Source organism: Eubalaena glacialis, chromosome 11 (assembly GCF_028564815.1).
Source record: "Eubalaena glacialis isolate mEubGla1 chromosome 11, mEubGla1.1.hap2.+ XY, whole genome shotgun sequence".
In the NCBI taxonomy this organism is placed as follows: Eukaryota; Metazoa; Chordata; class Mammalia; order Artiodactyla; family Balaenidae; genus Eubalaena; species Eubalaena glacialis.
The window spans coordinates 6,425,956-6,448,256 of record NC_083726.1 but is presented as its reverse complement, the minus strand read 5'-3'; the positions used below and the strand labels follow the sequence as shown (position 1 = coordinate 6,448,256).

The 22,301-nt window shown below is 52.4% G+C and overlaps 1 protein-coding gene across 10 annotated transcripts in view; it reads right to left on the bottom strand.

The window, feature by feature from the left end:
* Window positions 1–297: 297 nt before the first annotated feature.
* Window positions 298–22,301, bottom strand: part of TTLL1 (TTL family tubulin polyglutamylase complex subunit L1) — a 36,885-nt gene continuing 14,881 nt past the window's right edge. For 9 of the 10 annotated variants that reach the window (XM_061204279.1, XM_061204281.1, XM_061204289.1 and 6 more), the window contains 8 exons: window positions 19,030–19,238; window positions 17,183–17,363; window positions 15,873–16,007; window positions 15,001–15,109; window positions 10,836–10,979; window positions 7,159–7,245; window positions 5,194–5,357; window positions 298–559 (listed from right to left, as the gene is read on the bottom strand). In XM_061204279.1, the coding sequence (XP_061060262.1) occupies window positions 430–559; window positions 5,194–5,357; window positions 7,159–7,245; window positions 10,836–10,979; window positions 15,001–15,109; window positions 15,873–16,007; window positions 17,183–17,363; window positions 19,030–19,238 (1,159 nt within the window). In that variant the 3' untranslated portion in view covers window positions 298–429. Of the gene's footprint in view, window positions 560–5,193; window positions 5,358–7,158; window positions 7,246–10,835; window positions 10,980–15,000; window positions 15,110–15,872; window positions 16,008–17,182; window positions 17,364–19,029; window positions 19,239–21,438; window positions 21,643–22,301 lie in introns of all 10 variants that reach the window. The other variant, XM_061204288.1, reaches the window with a different exon arrangement.

Below are 22,301 nucleotides of genomic sequence, written 5' to 3'. Positions count from 1 at the left end.
TAGGGTTGTGGGAACCTCCCACTTGCAGCCAGTTGGTCAGAAGCACAGTTAACAGCGTGGGCTTGCGGTTGGCGTCTGAAGTTGAGACGGTGGGGGCAGTCTTGTGGGACTGAGGCCTTACCCTGTGGGATCTGACTCCAACTCCAGGCAGACAGCGTCAGAACTGAGTTAAACGGTAGGACACCCAGCGCCGCAGCAGAGCTGCTTGGTGTGGGAAAAATCTCCGTACATCTGTTGTCAGTGTTGTGGGTGTGAGAGTAAAGGAGAAACAGGGACTTCTTCCCAATAATAGGCTCCTTAACCTTCCAAAGAAATGCCTTTATTTATTTACAGGGTTTAGGAAAGGAAAAAAGCTCTAGAAAAAGGAAGTTTCCAAAATAGGTCTTCAGCAAGGGTGGGTGCAGGCTGGAGTCTTGCTCTCGCTGGTGGTCACTTCCAGGTTGTGAGGACGCTTCTCCCGGAGTCTCTAGATCGGCCCCCTCTGGGTCCCAGCGACTGGCCCGGCCGACTTCTCAGCTCTCGGTCAGCCCCGTCGCCCTGTGCCAGCTCCTCGTCGTACCTAGAAACAGAGAAGCATCTCCAGGGTTCAGCGGCAGTGTCGCCGTGGCTGCGGTGCGGCAAAGGCCTGTCACCCGGAGAAGCAGCCTGGCCCCGTCCCACACGCCTCCAGCCCACCAACCACCGCCCCAGGCCATGGAACACGAGTACAACCGCGTCAAACTGTTACTGTGGGCGGTCCCCACCCCCTGCAGCTGACATTTTATACAGGCCACCAGACTGAATTTGGCAATGACCCCAAGGAAAGGAAAGAGACCTCCGGGGAGCGAGGGAGAGGAGTGAGGTCTGGAAATACTTTACACGCAGCACCTTGCTCAGCATCTGTGGGGCGCGATGACTGACTCCGTTTCAGACAGGCACAGGCTGTGAGTGGCCTGCGCAGGAGGAGGCCAGGACAGGGAGAGGCCCTGCAGCTCGCTCACAGGCAAGGCCAGTGCCGCCTCCACCAGCTGTGACCCGCCCCCCTCCCCGGCTCCTCCCCACCAACGTTCCTGCATCAGGCTGGTGCAGCGCTAAAGCACCGCCTGGATAGAAAGTACAGCCTGGGCTTTTGCATCAGAAAGAACTGGCCTAACAACTACTGAGCCTGCGAGCCTAGAGCCCGTGCTCTGCAACAAGAGAAGTCACCGCAATGAGAAGCCCTCGCACCACAGCGAAGGGTGGCCCCGGCTCGCCGCCACTAGAGATAGCGTGCACAGCAACTGAAGACCCAACGCAGCCAAAAAATAAAAAATAAATAAATAAAATAAATCTATAAAAAAAAAAAAAAGAAAGAACTGGCCTAGAACCTCAGCGCCCCTGACCGTTTTGGCATCTGGGTGATCCTTTCTTGCTGGGGTGGGGCCCCTCTTTTGGGGGTCCCATGAGGGTGGTGAAATCCGCAGCCCCTGTTGTGGGTCCTGGCACCACGCAGGCTCCAGCGAACAGGGTCTCCTACCCGCACCCCCCCCCACCGCCGTGGCTTCACATCACCCTCCTGACTCAGACCAGGAGGCATTATGATTCCCACTTCCTGTCTGAGGAACGTGGGGCTCAGAGGGATTTACTCAGTGTGCTAAAGTCACACAGCTGGTACGCGGCAGAGGTAGGATTAAATAAAACCCAGGAGTCCGGATTCCTAATTCGGAACTTTTTACCCTGTAGCTCAGAGTGTGAAGTTCCTGTCACTGCTGAAGTGCGTGCATAGGTATCACTGCTGACCACACCCTGAGGAGCCTCTGCTACACGTGTGAAGACGTTCACATCAAACGCAAAAGGTACTAAGATGCTCAGTTATGTTGCATTAGCTACATCTTGCTGACTTCTGGAAGAGGGTGTGCTTCCGTTATAAGCTCATTCCCAGAGTCAAAATCTGTGGGTTAGAGGCCTCTGAGGTTGAAGAACACATTTCTGCATTGGGCTTCTGGTGGCAAAGGGAGCTGAAAGGGGAGGGGAGGGAGGAGGAAGGCCAGTCACTGAGTGTTATCTACGTGGCAGGCACAACAGTGTTTCCCTCTGCCGGACGTAGATGTCAGACCACAACACGTGGACCCCCATTTCCTCCCCGTCTCCCTACAGAGAGACGAAGCTGGACAGAGGACTCCCCAGGGACACTGGCGGTTCTGCCTGTGGGGGGCTCTCCCGGAAGCCGCCCTGGCCCCTCCCCTCCCCTGGGGACTCCCGTTCATACGTCATCACTCTATTGCCTGTGCGTGTCTGCAGTACCGACCAAAGGGCTGGAGTGACCCCTCCCCGCCCCCCGTCTGCTTCACGGTCCTCCCCAGCATCTCACTCGTGGGGTGGTGTGCAATAAGAATCTGCTGAATAAACAGAGGGGAGACCCACAGGTGGGCTCCCAGTTTCACTGGGTATTTGTGCGGCTTAAAAACAAAACAAACTGAAATGAGCATTTGGCAAGCAGCTGGCATCCGGGATGGGCTGCTCCCAGGGGTGGTGTGCCCACGGACAGAGCAGGCGTGGAGGAGAGTCAGAGACCGGATGGCTCTTCTCAGGCCCCTCCTGTGCTGGTAGGCTGCTCTCCTGGCCTTTCGACAGGCAGAATCCACTCACTGTCAGGGTTCAGAGCATCTCTCTTTTGAAAGGCCGTAAAAGTAGAATGGGCACCTTCCGAACTGGGCCCCGGAGCGAGCAGATGCAAAGTGCCAGGCCCCGTGGCCCCAAGGCCAGGACGGCGAGCTGGGGCAGCGGCAAGAGCGCCTGTTTCTGGGTGCCACACCAGGGGCGCCGGCACCCTGGCTGGGACGCTCTGAAGGGCTCTTGTGAGCTCGCAGCGCAGCGGAATGCAGAGAGGCTGGCACGGCAGGAGGACAGGGCGGGGCCCGTGACTTCGGGGCCCTCCCCACGCGGCCCCAGGGCTGTAAGCCCACCCGGGGCTCTGACAGGCCCTCTGAAGCACCGGGAGCAGGTCCTGAATGGAAGGATTCAGAACTGTCGGCCCCGCGCTCGAGCTTTCCTTATCACCTCAGCTGGGGAGAGGGTGGCTGAACGGATTGAGGGGGGCCCACCTTTTTGTCTCTCCAAGTAAAAGCATTGAGGCTTCGGACCACTGCGTCTTCAACTGGAAATGGAGCGTCTGCCCGCTCCCTCAAGGAGGCAATGGGTTGATAAGGGCAGAGGGTCCCACAGGGTTCCCACAGCCCGCCTCCCCGCCACCCTCAGCTCGACCAAGGCGGACCCACCAGACCCTGGCCAGACTCCTTCCCCACACAGCCCCCCATCTGTCTCAGGACTGGGCCCACGAGACCCTCCATCAGAGTCTGACGTCCGTCACCCGCGTGTCACCCTGCACTGCCCACAATGCCAACCCCCGAGGCTCTGGACAGGCCCCATCCTGGCCCCATCAGCAAACTCTCCCTCCCTCTGTGCACTCAGAGCTCTGTCCATCGTCAGCAATGGACAGCGCACCCCCCATCCTCCACCTCATCCTGGAAGGTCCCCTTCACCTTCCTGCTCGGCAACCTGGCTTCCCCTGCAGCCCCTGGAGTGGGCCTGTTTTCTCTCCCACTCTGGAGGAGACCCTCCCACCGCAAACCTCCTTCCCAGGTCAGCAGAATTCACCACCCTCACCCGGCCTTGTTGGTCACCTCTAATCCTCCGTGTCACTGCCCCTAATTCCTTAAGATTCAGGCTCTCGGCTCCCTGTTGCTGGTGACCGCAGTGACCAAACAGATGGGACCCCGATTCCCTGACCTACTGCCCTCTCCTATGACCTTGTCCTCCACCCCAGCTCAGCCCCGTTCCCAGGGCACCCGACCTTGCCATGTTTGGGGACCACAGCCCCTGCAAAACCTTGGCCGCCAGCCTCACTCTGACCTCTGCCCCTTCTCTTCCCAGTTTACTGTCCTACAGCCCTGACCCCTGACCCCATGACCCCTACCCACCCCCGCACTGTCCTCATCTGCTCACACCCTGATGCTTCCTTGCCCTTCTCCCGCACCTGGCGAGCACCCCACCCCGGGCACTTCCACCCTCTGCCTACTCTCTACCCCACCTGCGCGGCAGACGCGCTGGAGGACACAACCGACCGGCCAACTGGTCGCCCTTTCGGTTCCCGACCACCCTCCCCGGGCTGCACACTTACGTCCACATGGCAGCAGCGTTACCAGCCAAGAGCCTGGGATCTGTGCGCTGTGTAAAGTTCACTCACCACTTCTTCATTTTTTAAAAATGTTAAGTTAAACGTACGTGTTTACTTTTACAGAATCACATAACGTGATCCTAGCATATTCAGTCCTTCGAGTTGGGTGCTGTTTCCCTCTCTTCCTGGCTCCCCTTCCCCAGCCCACACCCCTGCAGCAGTGGTGTCCATGCTGACACCCTAACGCGTGTCCCTCCACGCTTCCTGGCCCGTCCACTCTCAGAGCAGCCACCACACGTGGAAATGCCCATCACACCGAGGGAGGGGGCACCGGGACCACTGCCCGTTTCACATGGACCACATCAGGCACCCTTTCCTGCAGCTCACTTTCCTCCCGGGCCCCCGGCACAGCCCCAGGTCAGTCCTTTTAACGTCCACTCACTCTTCTACGGTGAGAACGAATTGGACTTGCTCGACCACTGCCCTCCTGATGGGTTCTCACCTTCCCCCGCTTTATGTCACTACCAACGTGCCACGTAACCCCTCTGAGCCTTTGTTTCCACACGTGTAAGATGGAGCCATTGACAACCCTCACCTCACAAAGTTGCTGGAGACATGAAATGTGACAACACGTGAGTCAAGCCCTCAAATGCTACATTTCTTTTCCTCTCAACACTGTAAGACAGATCGTATTATCCTCATTTAAAAAGATGTACACACGGAGGCTCAAAGACATCGATTAGTTCCTCAGTGTCACACAGCTCTCGGGGTGGACCAGGGCGTGGCCAGCCTCTGCTCCAAGGCAGGTGACCAGCTCCTGCTGCCCCAGCAGCAAACGTGGCAAATGCTTCGTTAATGTTACTCAGGCACAAGACTAGAGAGAGGCCTGGTTCAGCATGCAAACACTTGTCTGCTACAAGATCGATCCCATAACACCAAAAAACAAAATACTCTACCCGATAAGGTGAGTCCACATGTACCTAGAAAATTCCAGTTGCGCCCTGGTACCCCCCCAATCTGACACACACGAGGCCAGCTGCACAGACACACAAACTTACAGAATCTCATAATTGCCAAGGACTTCCTTTGGGGGTGACTTGTTCCATTTACAGTCTGGAATTTCGCCGTTAGGGACGGCAATGTTGAGGGTGTCATTAATCAGGTTATACTTAAGGATTCGGTCGTTGGCAGTGCTGGAGGTGAGGGATGGGGACGCGTTCACCTACGAGAGGAAAGAGAACACATCCTTTGGCTGGACCACTTACTCGCCTGGAGCGAGGGCCCCGCAACGCAGATAAGGTTGTGATTCACACTGTTCATACCTAACACCTTCAGGGAGCATTTCGTGATCTATTTCATTAGCTGTTAGGTGAAATACAAACGATATTTAAAGACAGGATTAGGAACAGAAGCTACAAATCCGTCACCACGCAAATAAAAATCGTAGGTCAACATCCATCACAAATGTAATTTCAGCGTCTACCTGTGTGATGAGCTCTGTCCTCAGCACCAAAAGCTGCCCAGGGCTTTGCTGGAATCAGTGACCCAATGATCCTGACCAAGCAGCATCGTGGGTTGAAGTAAAAGAAAAAGGACCCCTTCCGCTGAGAGAGTAAGTACTACCTCACCAACAAAGCAACATTCTGACCAGGCGAGGAGCCCATCCAGGCCTCTGAGGAGGTCAGCCAAGTCACAAAATCCACGCGTTAAAATGTGGCCATTTACTCCGCCGAGAGTCCCACGGGCCCTCAGTCAGCACCTATTTACCCTTATTTTAGGCACAGTTGTAATGACATTGGTGGGCTGTTTTCTCAGGCTGTGAGAGAGAAGAGACAGCAAATGTGCAAGTTGTTCAGGCTTCCCCCCTCAGTAGTCAGACTGTGTCTTTGTGCCGCCAGCAGGGTAGACCTCAGGTGCCCCTGAAATTACCACTGTGGCTGATCATATAATACTGTAATTCTTATTACAAATATGCTACAGTTAAGACCTGTTATTATTTTAGAAGTAATGTTCACAATTAAGATCCTAGTTCATCAAGGAAAGCTTGAGTTCCATTCAAGTTATTTACTCTGTTTAAGATGGAGGAAAAGAAATCATAAGTATGTTATATCTAAGGACTGACCTATCTGTCTATCTATATGTACATTTATCTACACACACACACACACACACACACACACACAGCTTGCCCTCCCGTAACCTGGTTCTCCTGGCAGCTCCCTGCAGGGCCCCCACTGACCCCCCTACAAGGGACCACTCACTGCCACTTGCTCTTGTGACTCAGCTTTGGCTGGAAACAGGACTGAGCTAAAGGGCCTGAGCCGTCCCGTCCACATGGGTGTGGTGAGAGGACACGGCACTCAGGGGCACTAGCGGGGAGATGAGTCACCAGAGTGGGAGCCTGCACCCTTTCTGCCCGTCCAGCCCTGCGCCTCTCAGAGGCCCGAGCCCCTCTTCCTGGCAGCAGAGCAAAGCAGGACCACCCGGCAAGGTGGGCTCCGTGTCAGGGCCTCAGACGGGTGTGCCAGCGCCCGCTGCCACCATCATCAGGAAAAGGGTGTATGCACCTCGCCCTTTCTAGAACAGCCATCACTACATCCTGTCTACGCCTTGAAACAGGCAGATGAGTCCACTTCCAAACTACGCCTTCCTCCCAAGAGGATAGCGCTCCTTATTTCCGGACAGAACGCTACCGCCTCCCAAGGGTTTCTGGGTCTGTGAGCTCCTTTCCTGAATGGGAACAGCGTCCGACAGGGCCGGGCCCCAGGACCTGGACTCACCCGGAAGCACCCATTCGGAAGGGGGAGGATGGCTCGGGCCCTGTGGGCTGGGCTCGCCGGAGGTGACAGACCGGGAGTGTGTATTCCCCAACCATCAGCAAACCGTCAGACCTGAACATCTGCCCCCGTCCTACCGCGCCCACCCCGGCCTGGGAAACATCTGGCTGGGGCCGCGGAGCCCGAGGCACAGGCACCGGGAGGGTGTGGGGCGACCGGGCACGCGGGCATGCAGCGCGTGGGTACCTCGATCAGCCAGGGCTTCAGCTTGTCGTCGATGATGATGTCATAGCCGTAGCACTCAAAGCAGTGTTTGTCGTTGTTCATCACGGGCTGCAGGGAGAGGACCGGCGGGTTACAGAGCCAGAACTGGGGGGCCCAGCCGAGACCCACATCGTGGAGATGCGGGACGTTAAAACGGCAGGACCCTCCTCACGGTGGTGATGCCAGCGGCTCACTCCTGTGACCAGCGGCTCCCCATCTCCGCCCTCCCCTCTCCCCCCTTCCTCCCGGTATTCCTCCCGCAAGGTCAGGGATGGAAAGGGGGTTCGTGAAGCAATCACTGTCTCCACGTCTCATTCATCAGAGGCTTGACGACCAGCAATGAACGTCTCCGTCGGCACGAGACTGTTCTCAGAGTGGACAGAAGTCCAGCTCCAAGCCCAGGCACCCAGAGTTCAGGCCTGTGCGGCTTACACACACACACACACACACCCAGAGCCCACCAGGCTGTCAGTCCCTTCACAGACCCCTCGGGATGCAGCGTATGAACCTCTGTTCTCTGTGACAAAAGTCAAAAGTCAAATCCATTTACTTAAAAATTTTGGATTTTCTTAGGTTTTTTTTTTTTAATTAATTTATTTATTTTGGGGTCTTCGTTGCTGTGCACGGGCTTTCTCTAGTTGCAGCAAGCAGGGGCCACTCTTCGTTGCAGTGTGCGGACTTCTCACTACGGTGGCTTCTCTTGCTGCGGAGCGTGGGCTCTAGCCTCACAGGCTTCAGTAGTTGCAGCACATGGGCTCAGTAGTTGTGGCTCGCGGGCTCCAGAGCGCAGGCTCAGTAGCTGTGGTGCACGGGCTTAGTTGCTCCGTGGCATGTGGGATCTTCCCGGACCAGGGCTCGAACCCGTGTCCCCTGCGTTGGTAGGCGGATTCTTAACCACTGCGCCACCAGGGAAGTCCCTTCTTCTCAGTTTTTAATTCCATTTCAAAAACTGTTCTCCAAGTGCATAAAAAACCCACCAGCCGCTTGTTTACAACACAGATTTCCAGGCTGCCCAAGCTGCCTGGATTAAACCCTCCAGGAGAGGCACAGCCAGCAGCAGTGCTACGCACTCCCTGGGGACTCTCATGCACCCCACAGCGAGGGGAAGCACACAGACACGACCGTGAGGATGGTGAGGCCTATTCATACATTAGTGGATGCGTGGACTCTCCCTAAAACACTGGATTTAGAACAGGAAACGTCTAAGGGGGAGAGAGCCCAGTGCAGTCCCACTCACTGGAGGAAAACCAGGCTGGGGGGCTGTTTCATCACATGGAAATTTAGTGGAATTGCTGCATTTCCACTGAAAGCCTGGTGTCCTAACCCGGCCAGCACACACACCACTGTCCCCCAAAGCCTCTGCAGCACAGAGGGAACAGAGGAAAGCCACTCACCCTCTGTCATCCCCCAGCCCCGCTGTCTCTGGCCCTCTGGGCATTCTGCTCCCCAGCTCTGCCTCTCAGCTTCTCCGTGGGCCCCCCACGTGGTCCACGCCCTGCACCAAGCCCTCCTCACGAGTTACCGCAGCCTCCTGTTTCCCTGCCTGCCTCTCCCCTAGATTCCCCGAAGGCAACAACCTGGTAAAAACAAGGTGACCAAATATTTGCTAAATTAATAAAAACTGCATAAATAAATCCCTGCTCCCCAAAGCCTCAGAGCCTTAGAAATCCAACAGCTTTTCAGCTCAGGAGGCTGAGGCCCAGGAGAAGATGCTCAGAGGCGCCTGGAGGATCCAGCCTCGAGACAGGCTGCATATCCGGGGCCAGGACACACGTTTTCTTGATTAAACAGCCAACTGTTTCTCAGAGTTCTGCCAATCAGGCCAGGACGGGAGCGGAGGCACTAAGGCTCCCACATCGCCTGTGTTACAGCCGCTGCCATTTACCTTCCCAGCCCGTAAGTTAGCCTCCGCGGAGCGTGTTCACACAACCGGCCCGAGACATCAGGGTCGAGATCCCAATTTCACAGAGGAGACCCCCGAGGCCCACGGAGGGCAGGCACTTGTGCCACGTCGCCAGGCAGCACATGGTGGCTTCGGCTTGAAATCTGAGCCCAGGACTCCCCACACATCTGCACCAGGACCCCCACCCAAGCGTCAAGGTTCAAGGCATGGGTTCCATGGGGTGAGAGACGTGGAACGTGGCCCCTGAGACGCCTCTCTCCAACAGCTAACTAGACTAACTAGACCCTGGGTTTTTCCCCGTCGAGTCCTCCCTGTGGGCCCGAGACACAGACTGAAGGCACAGGCAGGGCTCATCAGCACTTGGTGAAACAGGAAGAGCTCGATTCAAGACACAGGAAAGCCAAGGTGTCCACTGAAGGGTCACCTTTCCTGTCCATAATTTTCTTTACACAGTTGTTTCAACAAAGCTTTTCACGTACAGGGGAATTAGTATAAGTTGGCATTTTCAAAGATAAAAATGGGAGAGCAAATTCCCCAGCGGTCCAGTGGTTAGGGCTGCCGTGGCCCAGGTTCAATCCCTGGTCAGGGAAGTAAGATCCCGCAAGCCGCACAGCGCCGCCAAAGGGGGGAAAAAAAAGGGGGGGGGGAGAGAGGGCCTTAATCTTCCGCTGAGAAGGTTTCACATAAATATTTTCACACACATCCACCTCGCTGCCAAACCCACATCACACTTTCTCCAGAACAGCAATCTCCCCACGTTTCCGACTCCAGCGAGTGAAGCTCTTTTCACAGCCCCTCCACTCCAGTGTGTGGGCACTACTCCAGTCTGCCCACCGGTATCTGCACCAGAAATAGTGGCCTGCGTGCTGGTGCTCCAGGGTTTATTCTTTTCTTTTCCTTTCAAAATAGATGCACACCTGCTTTAGAACGGTGAAACGAAACACCAAAACTGCAAACCAGCCAACAGATATGAGACTTGAGTAAAAAAAAAGAGAGGATCTCTCCAGCCCTAAATGTCTATGAAATAGCAAAGCAGGAAGCCTAAAAATAGGGAGGCTGCTGAAAAGTCCATCTCCAAAGCATCAGCTTATGACAAAATATTCAGTCTCGACTCAGTGGGCACAGAAGAGCCGATGATGACGTCACGAGGTCCCTGCCCTTCTGCAGAGGTTTCAGGGCCATGGCTGTAGCAACGCCAGCCAGGAGCCGGCCCCTCTCCCTTCCCGAGACCACCCTGGCCTCTGGCAGACGTGTAGGAGGTGAGATCATAAAAACAGCTATTTTTGGGCTTCCCTGGTGGCGCAGTGGTTGAGAATCTGCCTGCCAATGCAGGGGACGCGGGTTCGAGCCCTGGTCTGGGAAGATCCCACGTGCCGCGGAGCAACTAAGCCCGTGAGCCACAATTACTGAGCCTGCGCGTCTGGAGCCTGTGCTCTGCAACAAGAGAGGCCGCGATAGTGAGAGGCCCGCGCACCGCGATGAAGAGTGGCCCCCGCTTGCCACAACTAGAGAAAGCCCTCGCACAGAAACGAAGACCCAACACAGCCATAAATAAATAAATAAATAAATAAATAAAATTTAAAAAAAAAACCCCAAAACCCTCAAGTAAGAAAAAAACAAAAAAAACCCAGCTATTTTTAACAAAAGAACCACCTGCACCCCCAAATCCCAAACTCTAGCTAGGCTTGCGTGGTCTCCTTCGCTCTCTCTGCTCCCGGGGCTCCCAGCCCCGCCCCCCCGCGCTCCTGGGACTCACCGCCACGGCCTTCAGGGACTGCACGATGACCCAGTGGATCTCGTCGAACAGCTTGCCGGTCACCTCCCTGCCTCGGGTGCTCTCCAGGTACAGCCGCAGGTTGTTCACGGCCCACTTGCCCCCGTGGATGTGGTTGTAATCCTCCTGGCCACAGAAAAGGGGGTGGGGCCCCAGGCAATGCTCCCAGAGGCACCCCGCGCTTGCTCTCACCCTTGAGCGTTTCCTGGTGCCCCTCGGTATGCGGGGGGCAGGCACCCGGGAACAAAGCAGATGGGCCCTGCCCCTGGGGGATTTGGGCCTCCTACACATGCAATTTTTTAAAAATACAGTTGTCCCTCGGTATCCACAGGGGATTGGTTCCAGGACCCCCCTTGGATTCCAAAATCCTTGGACGCCTAAGTCCCTTATATAAAATGACACGGTATTTGTCTGTAATCTACACACATCCTCCCCATCTCCTGTGTACTTTAAATCATCTCTAGATTACTTATAATACCTAATGTGATGTAAATGCTATGTAAATTGGTGTAAACACCACATAAATGCTACAAAAATAGTTGCCATTGAGCAGCAAATTCAAGTTTTGCTGTTTTGGAAATTTCTGGAATTTTTTTTTTTCCTGAATTTTCTTTGTTTGGTTGCTTCGCGAAGCTTGCAGGATCTTAGTTCCCCAACCAGGGATGGAACCCACGCCCCCTGTGGCGGAAGCACAGAGTCTTAACCACTGGACTGCCAGGGAAGTCCTTTTCCGAATATTTTCAACCCACGGCTGGTTGAACCCACAGATGTGGAGCCCTGGGATATGGAGGGCCGACTCTACTCAACTCTGCAGTGTTCTCATAGTCAATGCTTCATCTCCTACTGTGGATGGAGTAGATGGAGTAGATGGATGCTGTGGATGGAGTGCCACCCAGACACCCCTTCAAGACCAAGGCGCTCCTTCTTGCAGCACAGACCCTTTCAGGGAGCTGCCCTTGGTTAAAAGGACCTGCCTAGTCCAACCCCTCCTCAGGCAGCCCACAGCCGGTGAGGGGTTGGTGCCGGGGTATTGGCCCCTGTCTCCATCTGGGACAACTCTTCAGGGGCACCCAGCTGCAGAGCGCGCTGAGGTTGGCTGGGGCCCCTGCTGCAGCTGTGTCCCCACTTGACCCCCCTCTGCCCGATCCGGCTCCCCCCAACTCCTGGTGTTGCCCCTGACATCGTGCCCCAGTAAACCTCCTGCACCCTCATCTCTGCCTCTGTTTCCTGGAGAAGCCAACCTGGGACACACCGTGCCCCGGGCACGATGGTTTAAGAGACCCACACATGAACCTCCCTCACAGCATCCCAGCTGTCTGAGAGACTCGGGCTCAGAGAGGCCCCGTTACTTGCCCAAGCTTTCATCCTGGCTGTGACAGAGCTGGGACCTTAGCCCAGGTTTTCCGATGCCAGTTCAGTGCTCTTTCTATTTCTCTGACCCTGAACATTAATTCTCCACACACTGCCTCTTTGGAGGCAAAAAGCTAGAAAATACTGAAGTATATTAGAAAGTTATGAGACTGAGATTTCATTTTCTAAGTATAAAGTTGGTAACTGTGAACTAAAACAAAATCAGCTTAATAAGGAACAAACTCAAAGCAGACTCTGTTTACATATAAAAGCAAAGAATTATCCATATTTTTAAAAACATCTTTTCAAGGCCACAGACAAATTCCTTTTACATGTCAATTCTTACTAAAATGCCTTAAAAGATGAGGTGCCCAAGCTTGTTCACCTCCAACAGGCTCTCAAATATATTACTTGGTGTTTGTATTCCTAAAAAAAGGACTGTATCCCTAAAATAAATTATAGGAAAAACTAGGCTAACTGTCCAGCAATACCTTTTCTTTTCCTATATACAGATTCTCTTCACTATCAAGAAAAATTTGTTTACTTAAAAAAAAAAGTTCCAGAGGCATAAAGTATACACTTTATGCAAAACACTGTCTTACACGTGCATAGGTATAAAAAGTATAGATACAAAGTAATGATACAAAAAGTGCCTGCTTTTTGGCCGTAGGAAAGTTATTTTATCAGAATTATCTCAGAACATTTTTCTCCTATCAACTTGCAAACATTGCGCATTTCAGGACCCACCCCTTCTCTTTCAGCTCCTCCCCCTCCACCCTGGGAAACCCGCCAGCAGTCATGGTTAAGCCAGCCTCCTGGCAGGCCCCAAACCCCACGCCTGCACTCTCAAGGCAGCACTGAGGTCTCCTGACCTTTCCTTACACTCAGTCCTCTGCAGTCTGCCCCTCTGGCTGGACTCTGAGCTTCCTGAGGGCAGGGATGTGTCTCGTCATCCTGCCCCAGAGTGCGGGGTGGCGCTCTGCCCTCAGGGGCCCTCCGTGGGCAAGCAGATCCACTGGTCCACAGCATTTCTGTGTTCAATACAACATCTATTCTCTATGCAATGCTAAATTAGAGCCATGTGAAGCTTTCATTCAAGGGTGAAATGGAAGTTTCTCGGAGTAACCTCTTTCTTACGTTAAAAAGCGAAGCATTTAGAAATAGGAAGAATATGGAAAGCACCGCTGCTTCCGGTGCATGTAGAGATGCCAGGCTGAAGACAGCCTCAGGTCTCTCCTTCCGTCTTTTTACAAGAATGGTTTCTTTTCCTTATTGATGGAAATAGTGACCTCGCGTTTGATGTCCTGAGAAGGCTCGTCAAATGGGACCCTCCCAATTTCAGTCTGGCCCCCCCAGGGTGAGGCGGCTTAGCAGGCCAACACATCATGCACTGTCCTCAGGACACCAAGTGGACTCGAGGTCAGTCACTGTCATTTCCCACCCCCGCCCAGACTTCACGAAATGTGCTACGTGGCTGTGAAGGGTGTGGCGTCAATGCTCAGCTTTCCCCAAATGGCTGATAAGTTCTGTGCTGTGTCACCTGAAAGACCATTTTCCCAAATTCTTATGAATAAGGCCTTGGCCGAGTCACCCCTTCTCCTCTAACTGTGAACACTGTAACGACAACACTCTCTCAGTTTGCTCTCAGGAAAACCCGATGGGCAGGTGAACTGGGGTCAGCCCCCCAGGGAAGCCAGTTGCCACGACCAGCAAGGTAAAAACCAGGGCTCCTGTTTGAGAGGGAGGCTGGGTGACTCGCCCAAGTCACCCAGAGGTTAAGTGATGGGCATGGGATTGGGCCCAAGCTGGTCTGACCAAACCCTTCAGTAGGTTACTCAGAAAAGCTTGTTTTCTATCAATATTTACCCTCTTTCTATTCAAATGATAAAAAGATTAGGGTATTCAGGCTTCCATTTAAGCAAGACCCAAATAGAAGAGTCTTTCCTATAGAAATGAGACCTTCAGGCCTTGTTCGCCAGGACTGGATTATAGCCCCAAAGCCTGCACAGAACCTACCACGTCCTGTGTCCCGGCCTCCGCTGGCCTCTACAGGGCCCTCTCACTCCACCCCCCTCGCTCGGGGGCTCCAGCTGCCCCGACTCCTTTCAGCTCCTGCGATGCTCCTTCCTGCCACGGGGCCTTGGCACGTGCTGTGCCCGCTGCTAGAATGCTCTTTCCACTCCTCCACCCAGGGAACCCCCGCTCAGACTTCAGCTCTCCGCTCAAGGCCACATGTGCGGTGGCCTCCGACCACCTGGACTCCAGGCTCCTTCATTCCAAGCTCCTCCAGGCCTGCATCTCTACCTGCAGAACGCGCATCTCAGTTGCAGTGTGATTATTTGATGACTGTCTTCGCCCCCCAGGCTCTAGGCTCCATGAGAGTAGGGGTGAAGGAAGTTTTTGCCCATATCTGTAGCCCTCAGCATGGGACCAACCCAGACAGGTGCTCAGTATCTGGTCTTTAACTGAATGACCAAGCACAAGTCCCCTCATATAATCCTCCCACAAGCCCCACAAGGTAATAATATTATCTCCTTTTACAACTCGAGAGACCCAGGCTCCGAGAGTCAATTAACTTGCCCAAGGTCCCAGAACTACTTGAATGTGGGACTTTCTCCAAATGCCCCACTCCCAGTGGGACAAGCACACTGGATATTTGGGGCTCCCCCTCCCAATCAGTGCCAGAGCATCTTAAATACAACTCCTATACCCACCCACCCCCTCCTGCAAATAGAAAAACAAAGAAACCCATAAAATCAGTCCATTTCCTTAGGCTCAAGGGAAAAGAAACACTTACCCCGTGTTTCTGAATGGCAACGTTGGTGAGATGAACAAACATGTTGTCCAGCTCACTGGTACTCGGGGTGTATTTTACTGTGCAAAAGCGGCAAAATCCAAGTTTATACCTAAGTGGGAATTCAGATTAGTTCAATACTCTGAGGACAAGCGTAAACAAAATATAACACTTTTTTTTCTCTTAAAAGAGCTGCTTTTTGTTTTAAACTTTTTAAACAGCTGCTTTGTTATTTTTTATGGTTCTTTTTATACAACAGCTTTATTAAGATATAATTTATGTGCCATATAACTCATCCACATAAAGTGTACAACTCAACGGTTTTTGGTATATTCAGAGCTGTGCAACCATCACCACAATCAATTTTACACCTGCATCACCCCAGAAAGAAACCCTGCGACCGTCAGCAGTCCCTTCCCAACCCTGGTGTTGGGCAAACACTGATCTACTTTCTGTTTCTACAGTTTTGCCTCTTCTGGGTGCGTCATATAAACGGAATTGTACAACATGTGGCCTTCTGTGTCTGGCTTCTTTCTCTGAGTATCTTTGTAAGGGTAAAAGAGTTGCTTTTTGTTTTCAAGATTCACATTCGTGTCAAAGTTACTGCCTTACTCAACATGGATCACATGCCAGGCACTACTCGTACGGGGAGTTCCACCAACCCTTGCAAGGTCTCCCAGGAGTAGGAAGTATGGCGTCAAAGCACGGTCTTTTTTTTTTTTTTTGGCCACAGCACGCATTATGCGGGAATCTTAGCTCCCCAGCCAGGAATCGAACCCGGGCCCCCCGCAGTGGAAGCCAAGTCCTAACCACTGGACCACCAGGGAATTCCCAAAGCACAGTCTAAAGAATGGAAACAAAACTCCGGCTCTTACATGTAGCAGCGCAGTGGGCGGTACGTAGACACCAGAACATACAAGCGCAGGTCAAACTTCCTGCCGCCGATTAGTAACGGGTTGTTAATGTACAGAGAGATCACGTAGGCTTCCTTGGTAGACTGAGTCATGAACCTGGGCGTGTCAAAGTCGAGGTTAGATGCAAAGACCAGAGGTCTCATAGAGAACAGACTTGTGGCTGCCAAGGGGGAGGGGGTCAGGGAGGGAGGGATTGGGAGTTTGGCGTTAGCAGTTGCAAACTATTATATATAGGATGGATAAACAACAAGGTCCTACTGTACAACACAGGGAAATATATTCAAATATCCTGCGATAAACCATAATGGAAAAGAATATGAAAAAGATTCTATATATGTATAACTGAATCACTTTGCTGTACAGCAGAAATGAAAACAGCATTGTAAATCAACAGTACTTCAATAAAATAAATTAAAAAAAAAAAAGACCAGAGGTCTTTAGTCGGCTGGTGACAAGCTTGCTGCCTCTCATTAAGTGAGAGGCCGGTTCACGGGGAGAAAACAAGGGGGGGGTGTATCCACACAGAGGAACCCCCGGGTGCTGGCATCATGCAGTCAGACTTAAATGCAGGACACAAGGAGGCATCCCTGCCACTCCTGGGAATTCAGGGGAGCCATCAGCCCACCCGGAAAGGATGGCACCAATGGTGGCCTCCAGGCACTTCCCGGCAGTTAAGGACCTCGAAGAGGCAAAGAGTGAGCCTTAGACTAAATCTCCTGGTGTCCTCCGTTCTGAGGGGCCCCCAACCCAGAGAGGAGACCTGACCTGACCGCCACCTAGGTCTTCTCTTACACTGACCGCACACACAGCCTGGCGCTCGGGTCCATCCCCACCTCGACCCCGTGAGGCTGGTGCTATTTGTGTCCCCAGTTTACCTGGATGAAGAAACTAAGAGTCTATACAGCAAAACTTACTCAGGTGGTGAGTGCCAGACAGGGGTTCAAGCCCAGGCACCCAGGTGTGAAGCATGTGCTTCGCCACCTCAGAAGCACCAGGACTGGACGGGTCTTCCCCCAGCTTCCAGGACAGAAAGCGGCCGGCGAGGCTCCCTGCTCCTGTGACCTTACGCCAGTTTACCCACCATCCCCAGGTGAGATTCTACGACTGGTGACGCTACAGTGGCCACAGAGCCTTGCCCTGCTGCCACGTGTATACCTGCCCAAATGCTGCGCACCTGGAAAAGCAAGCGAGGGCCCCCCCCGGCCGTGGCCAAGAGACTGAGGACGACGTGAGATGGCTGGGAAGCACACGCAACGGGCTCCCCCACTTACGAAGATGTTTTGCTGTCCCGGGACCACTTTTTGATTTGCGAGAGCTTGTTGATCAGAAAGATGCCCTTTCCCTGGGCTTTGCCACAAGGTTTCATGATCCAGGTGCTGGAGGGGCTTTTCCTGAACTCCTCCACGAACAGGTTGTAGTCGGCGGGCAGCATGTAGGTGATGGGGACGAAGTCTGAGGGTAACAGAGAGGGGACAACGGTGAGCCAGCCCTCCGGGGGCCACGGACAGAAAGATGCTGCCACTGCCTCTTCAGCGCCTGTTTCACTACCTCATGCCCCCACCCAGCATCTAACAGGGCAAGGGCTTCTGCAGTTCAATCCCGGTACAACACAGGCACACCTCGTTTTACTGCGCTTCACAGATAATGCGTTTTTTACAAACTGAAGGTTTGTGGCAACCCTGCGTGGAGCAAGTCTTATCGGCACCATTTTTCCAACAGCATTTGTTCACTTTGTGTTTCTGTGTCACGTTTTGATAATTCTTGCAGTATTTCAAACTTTTTCATTATTATGTTTGCTATGGTGATCTGAAATCAGTGATCTCTGATGTTACTACTGCAAAAAAATTACAACTCACTGAAGGCTCGGATGATGGTTAACATTTCTAAGCAATAAAGTACTTTTAAATTAAGGTATGTAGGGACTTCCCTGGTGGCGCAGTGGTTAAGAATCCATCTGCCAATGCAGGGGACATGGGTTCGATCCCTGGTCCGGGAAGATCCCACATGCCGCAGAGCAACTAAGCCCGTGCGCCACAACTACTGAGCCTGTGCTCTAGAGCCCGCAAGCCGCAACTACTGAGCCCACGTGCCACAACTACTGAAGCCCGTGCGCCTAGAGCCCGTGCTCCACAACAAGAAAAGCCACCACAATGAGAGGCCTGAGAACCGCAACAAAGAGTAGCCCCTGCTCCCCGCAACTAGAGAAAGCCCGCGTGCAGCAACAAAGGCCCCACGCAGCCAAAAACATAATTAATTAATTAAGGTATGTACATTGACTTTTTTAAGACATAATGCTATTGTACACTTGATAGACGACAGTTTAGTGTAAGGATAACTTTTATATGCAGTGGGAAACCAAAAATATTCATGTGGCTTGCTTTTATTGCGGTATTCACTTTAAAACTTCATTCTTTTTATTTGTTTATTTATTTTTGGCCACACCATGCAGCTTGCAGGATCTTAGTTCCCTGACCAGGGATCAAACCCGGGCCCCTGGCAGTGGAAGCGTGGAGTCCTAACCACTGGACCACCAGGGAAGTCCCATTGCGGTAATTTGCTTTATTTTGCTGGTCTGGAACTGAACCCACCATACCTCTGAGGTCTGCCTGTAATGAGTTTTCTCTTTTAGCTGTGTGCTAAGTACTTTACAAATCTGTATCATTTAATCCCCATAGCAAACTGTGAGATAGGTATTGTTATCATTTCCATTTATCAGATTAGGAAACGAGGCCCAGAGAGGTCACTTATGTACTTTTCCCCAGCTGTGCAAAAGGGATTCTGAAATTACCCGACAGCCCAGCTTTTCTCACCAGACGGGGCAGGGATGCACTGCACTCCCCAGGCATTGCTGGACACAGTAATGATCCCTTCCGGCAGTCTGTAGCTCAGGGAGTGTCCCCCACGCCCACCACCTCCTGTGCACATTCCCAAGGCACTCACACAAACTCAGATTCCAAGTCGAGCCCCCTCCCCCAATTCTGGAGACGCCTGGAATGAAAGAAGTGCCCACAAACACGTTCATCCCTCAAAGCCAACAGGCACCATCTCGTGGTCTTGTGCCACTGGAAAATACTCCACTATCTATTTAAAACGTGAGGCCGGTGGAAAGGACACAAACCCAGGTAGAGGTATTTCCCACTTTCGTCCTTCTCTGCCAAAGGACTCCCTTCCTTCTCCAGCTCTTTCCTGTATCTCTTGATGTTTTTCACCATCAGATCCTTCCGCGTCAGTTCATAGTGGTTCGGGAAATGGTTGACTATTTGATCATCTGAGAGCCGGTAGCCAGTTTCGACACTAAAAACATTGCGGATGGTTTGCACACTCATCCTGAAAGAGAAGCACAGAAGGGAGGTGCAGGACGGAAGCTCAGAATGTGTCCACGTGGAGGCGGGTGTCGTTAAAGCCCGGGGACTCCTGACCAGGAAGCACGCTCTCTCAGAGCTAACCTGTCCCCAAGCCGGCACCGAGCCAGGAGGTGCCTGGCCCCCAGCGGCAGGCTGTGTGTCTGCTGACTGAACCTCAACTATCTGAGGCAGGGGCTGTTTTGACTCTCTGCCCTGATTGGTTGTACTCTCTGGCACAGAGTAGATGCTCAATAAATGTTTATCAGTTAATGATAACATTGATTTTGATACCAAACTAATGAAAGTCACACTCTGAAGTCAGGAAACTCATTGACTCAATATCTGCACCCAAAGTCAGGAAGGACAGGGACCCCCTAAAACCAAAACCCCAGGGACTTCCCTGGTGGTCCAGTGGTTAAGAGTCCGTGCTTCAACTGCAAGGGGTGCAGATTCCATCACTGGTCAGGAACTAAGATCCCGCATGTCACGTGGCAAACCCAAAACATTAAAAACAACAAAAAAACAGGGGTTATTTAAGGACCCTGAGTTGGCATGTGATATTCTTGGAGAGACCCCTGACAGGCCAGCTAAACTGCGAAGCCCCCAGTGAAATGAGAGTTGAAAGAGAAATGGATTCCTTCTCATCCTCTAAGAAAGCCAGTCTCCCTGCCACACCTGTCTGACTTCCCTAGCCCCCCCAGAGAAGCAGGAAGGACGGAAGGGCTGGCACCCGCAAGGGAGCCCTGGAGTCACAAGACAAGGCAAGGTCCTCTCTGTACTCCCTGCCCCCAACCCGCCCCCTCCCCATTGCACTAACCAGAGGGTTTCTTTTGATTCCATAATCATCAGAACAAAAGGATTAAAAAAAAACAAAAACTTTTTATTATGGGAAAGCTCAAACACACGAAGAAGTATAGACAAAAGTGTAACAGAACCCCGTAATCCAGCTTCAACAGTCACCACAAGGCCAGTCTTGCCTTGCCTGTACCTCACAGCACTGGCTTATTTTGAGGCACTTCCCAGATACCATATCATTTCATCCAAAATATTCCTGTTAGAATCTCTAACAGTTAAAGACTCCTTTTTATATTATATGATATCCTATTTTATGCTGTTATCACAACTAAAAAAAAAAAAGGAGCACAGCCAATTCCATTTTGTTTTTTTTTTGCCTGCACCACGCAGCTTGCAGGATCTTAGTTCCCAAACCAGGGATCGAACCTGTGCCCCCTGCAGTGGAAGTGCAGAGTCTTAACCACTGGACCACCAGGGAAGTCCCAGGAGCAGTAATTCCTAAATATCATCAAATATTACTCAGTGTTCAAATCTCCCCAGTTGTCTGATAAATATTTTTTTACAACTTTTGCAAATAAGGGCCAGGCCTTCTGATTAGTTGTCCTCTCTCTCACACATCTCTTTAAATCTATACATTCTCCCCCACCCCTCCTTAATTTTTTTCTAGGCAATTTATTTGTTGAAGACACCGGGTATCTGTTCTGTAGGGGTTCTCACAGCTTCCTTATTTATCATGCTCCCCAGGGCCCTGTACTTCCTGTAAGTTGGGAGTCAGACCTAGAGGTCTGATGAGCTGCAGGCCGATGGGGGCAGAGCTGCATCCCAGGGTGGCATCCAGCCGGAGAGCCTCTCCCTTCGGGATGTCAGTGACTAATCAGCTGCACCGCCCAACAGAAATAGAATGTGACCCACAGTTGAGTCACATAGTGAATTTTCTAGTAGTCACATTAAAACAAAAGTTAAAGGGGGACTTCCCTGGTGGCACAGTGGTTGGGAATCCGCCTGCCAATGCAGGGGACACGGGTTCGAGCCCTGGTCCAGGAAGATCCCACATGCCGCGGAGCAACTAAGCCCGTGCGCCACAACTACTGAGCCCGCGTGCCACAACTACTGAAGCCCGCGCACCTAGAGCCCGTGCCCCGCAACAAGAGAAGCCACCACAATGAGAAGCCCGTGCACCGCAACGAAGAGTAGCCCCCGCTCGCTGCAACTAGAGAAAGCCCGTGCGCAGCAACAAAGACCCAACGCAGCCAAAAAAAAAAAAACAAAAAAAAAATTAAAGGAAAGAGGTGAAAGTAATTTTAATTTATCTTATTTAACCTAATATATCCAAAATATTATCATTTCAACATATTACCAACATAAAAATTTGTGATGAGGAATCTTACATTTGTTTCTTCGTGCTAAAACGGGAGCGTACATCACACTCCAGCACATACATCTCTGTCTAGACGAGCCACACTTAAGTGTCTTATTGTCCTGTGGTCAGCGGCCTCTGTCCTGCACAGGCGTAGATCCTTATGTTGTGAGGGGTTGCAAAACGGTGAAATTCTCCTTTTTCATTCCTCCTTCATTTATTGGCAGGAATATTTCTACAAGGAGAAACTTCCCTGCGTCAACAATTTAGATAACCCATGAATGGTTCCTACAGGGAAGACTGAGTAAGTGTGTGATTCTTTCCCTTTACCAGTTTTCAAGATAGTGAGCTGGTTCCCTACCACCCGCAGATGTGTGATGAGCCGTGTCCTGGGAACCTGTCCCTGCAAAACAATTACCCAACGTTAGCTACTTAAGACAACCACCATTTTATGATAACTCGAGGTTTTGTGGGTCAAGAACTTGGGCAGGGCTCAGCTGAGCGCTCTGCCCCACGCAGCACTGAGGCCGCTGGGTGGGATTCAGCCGGCTGGTCTGGGGTCCCCGAGAAGGCTTCTTCCACATCTGGCACCCTGGCAGGCACGGCTGGAAGGTGGGCGCAGCTGCAACCTCTCCAGCACGACGGTCCTGGGACGGTCAGGCTTCTCACGTGGCAGCTCGGGGCTCCCGCAGGGGGTTCCCACACAGCAGGAGGAAGCTGCTGGTTTCTTAAGGCCTGGATCACATTGACTGGATCACACTGACCGCATCCCACTGGCCAAAGCAGTCACAGAGCCCACCCAAGGTCAGGAGGAGGGGAACGAAGACCCCATCTGCAGAGGGAAGTGGTGTCAAAAACGCTGTGGCCATTTTAATGTGCCACAAATTACGTGGG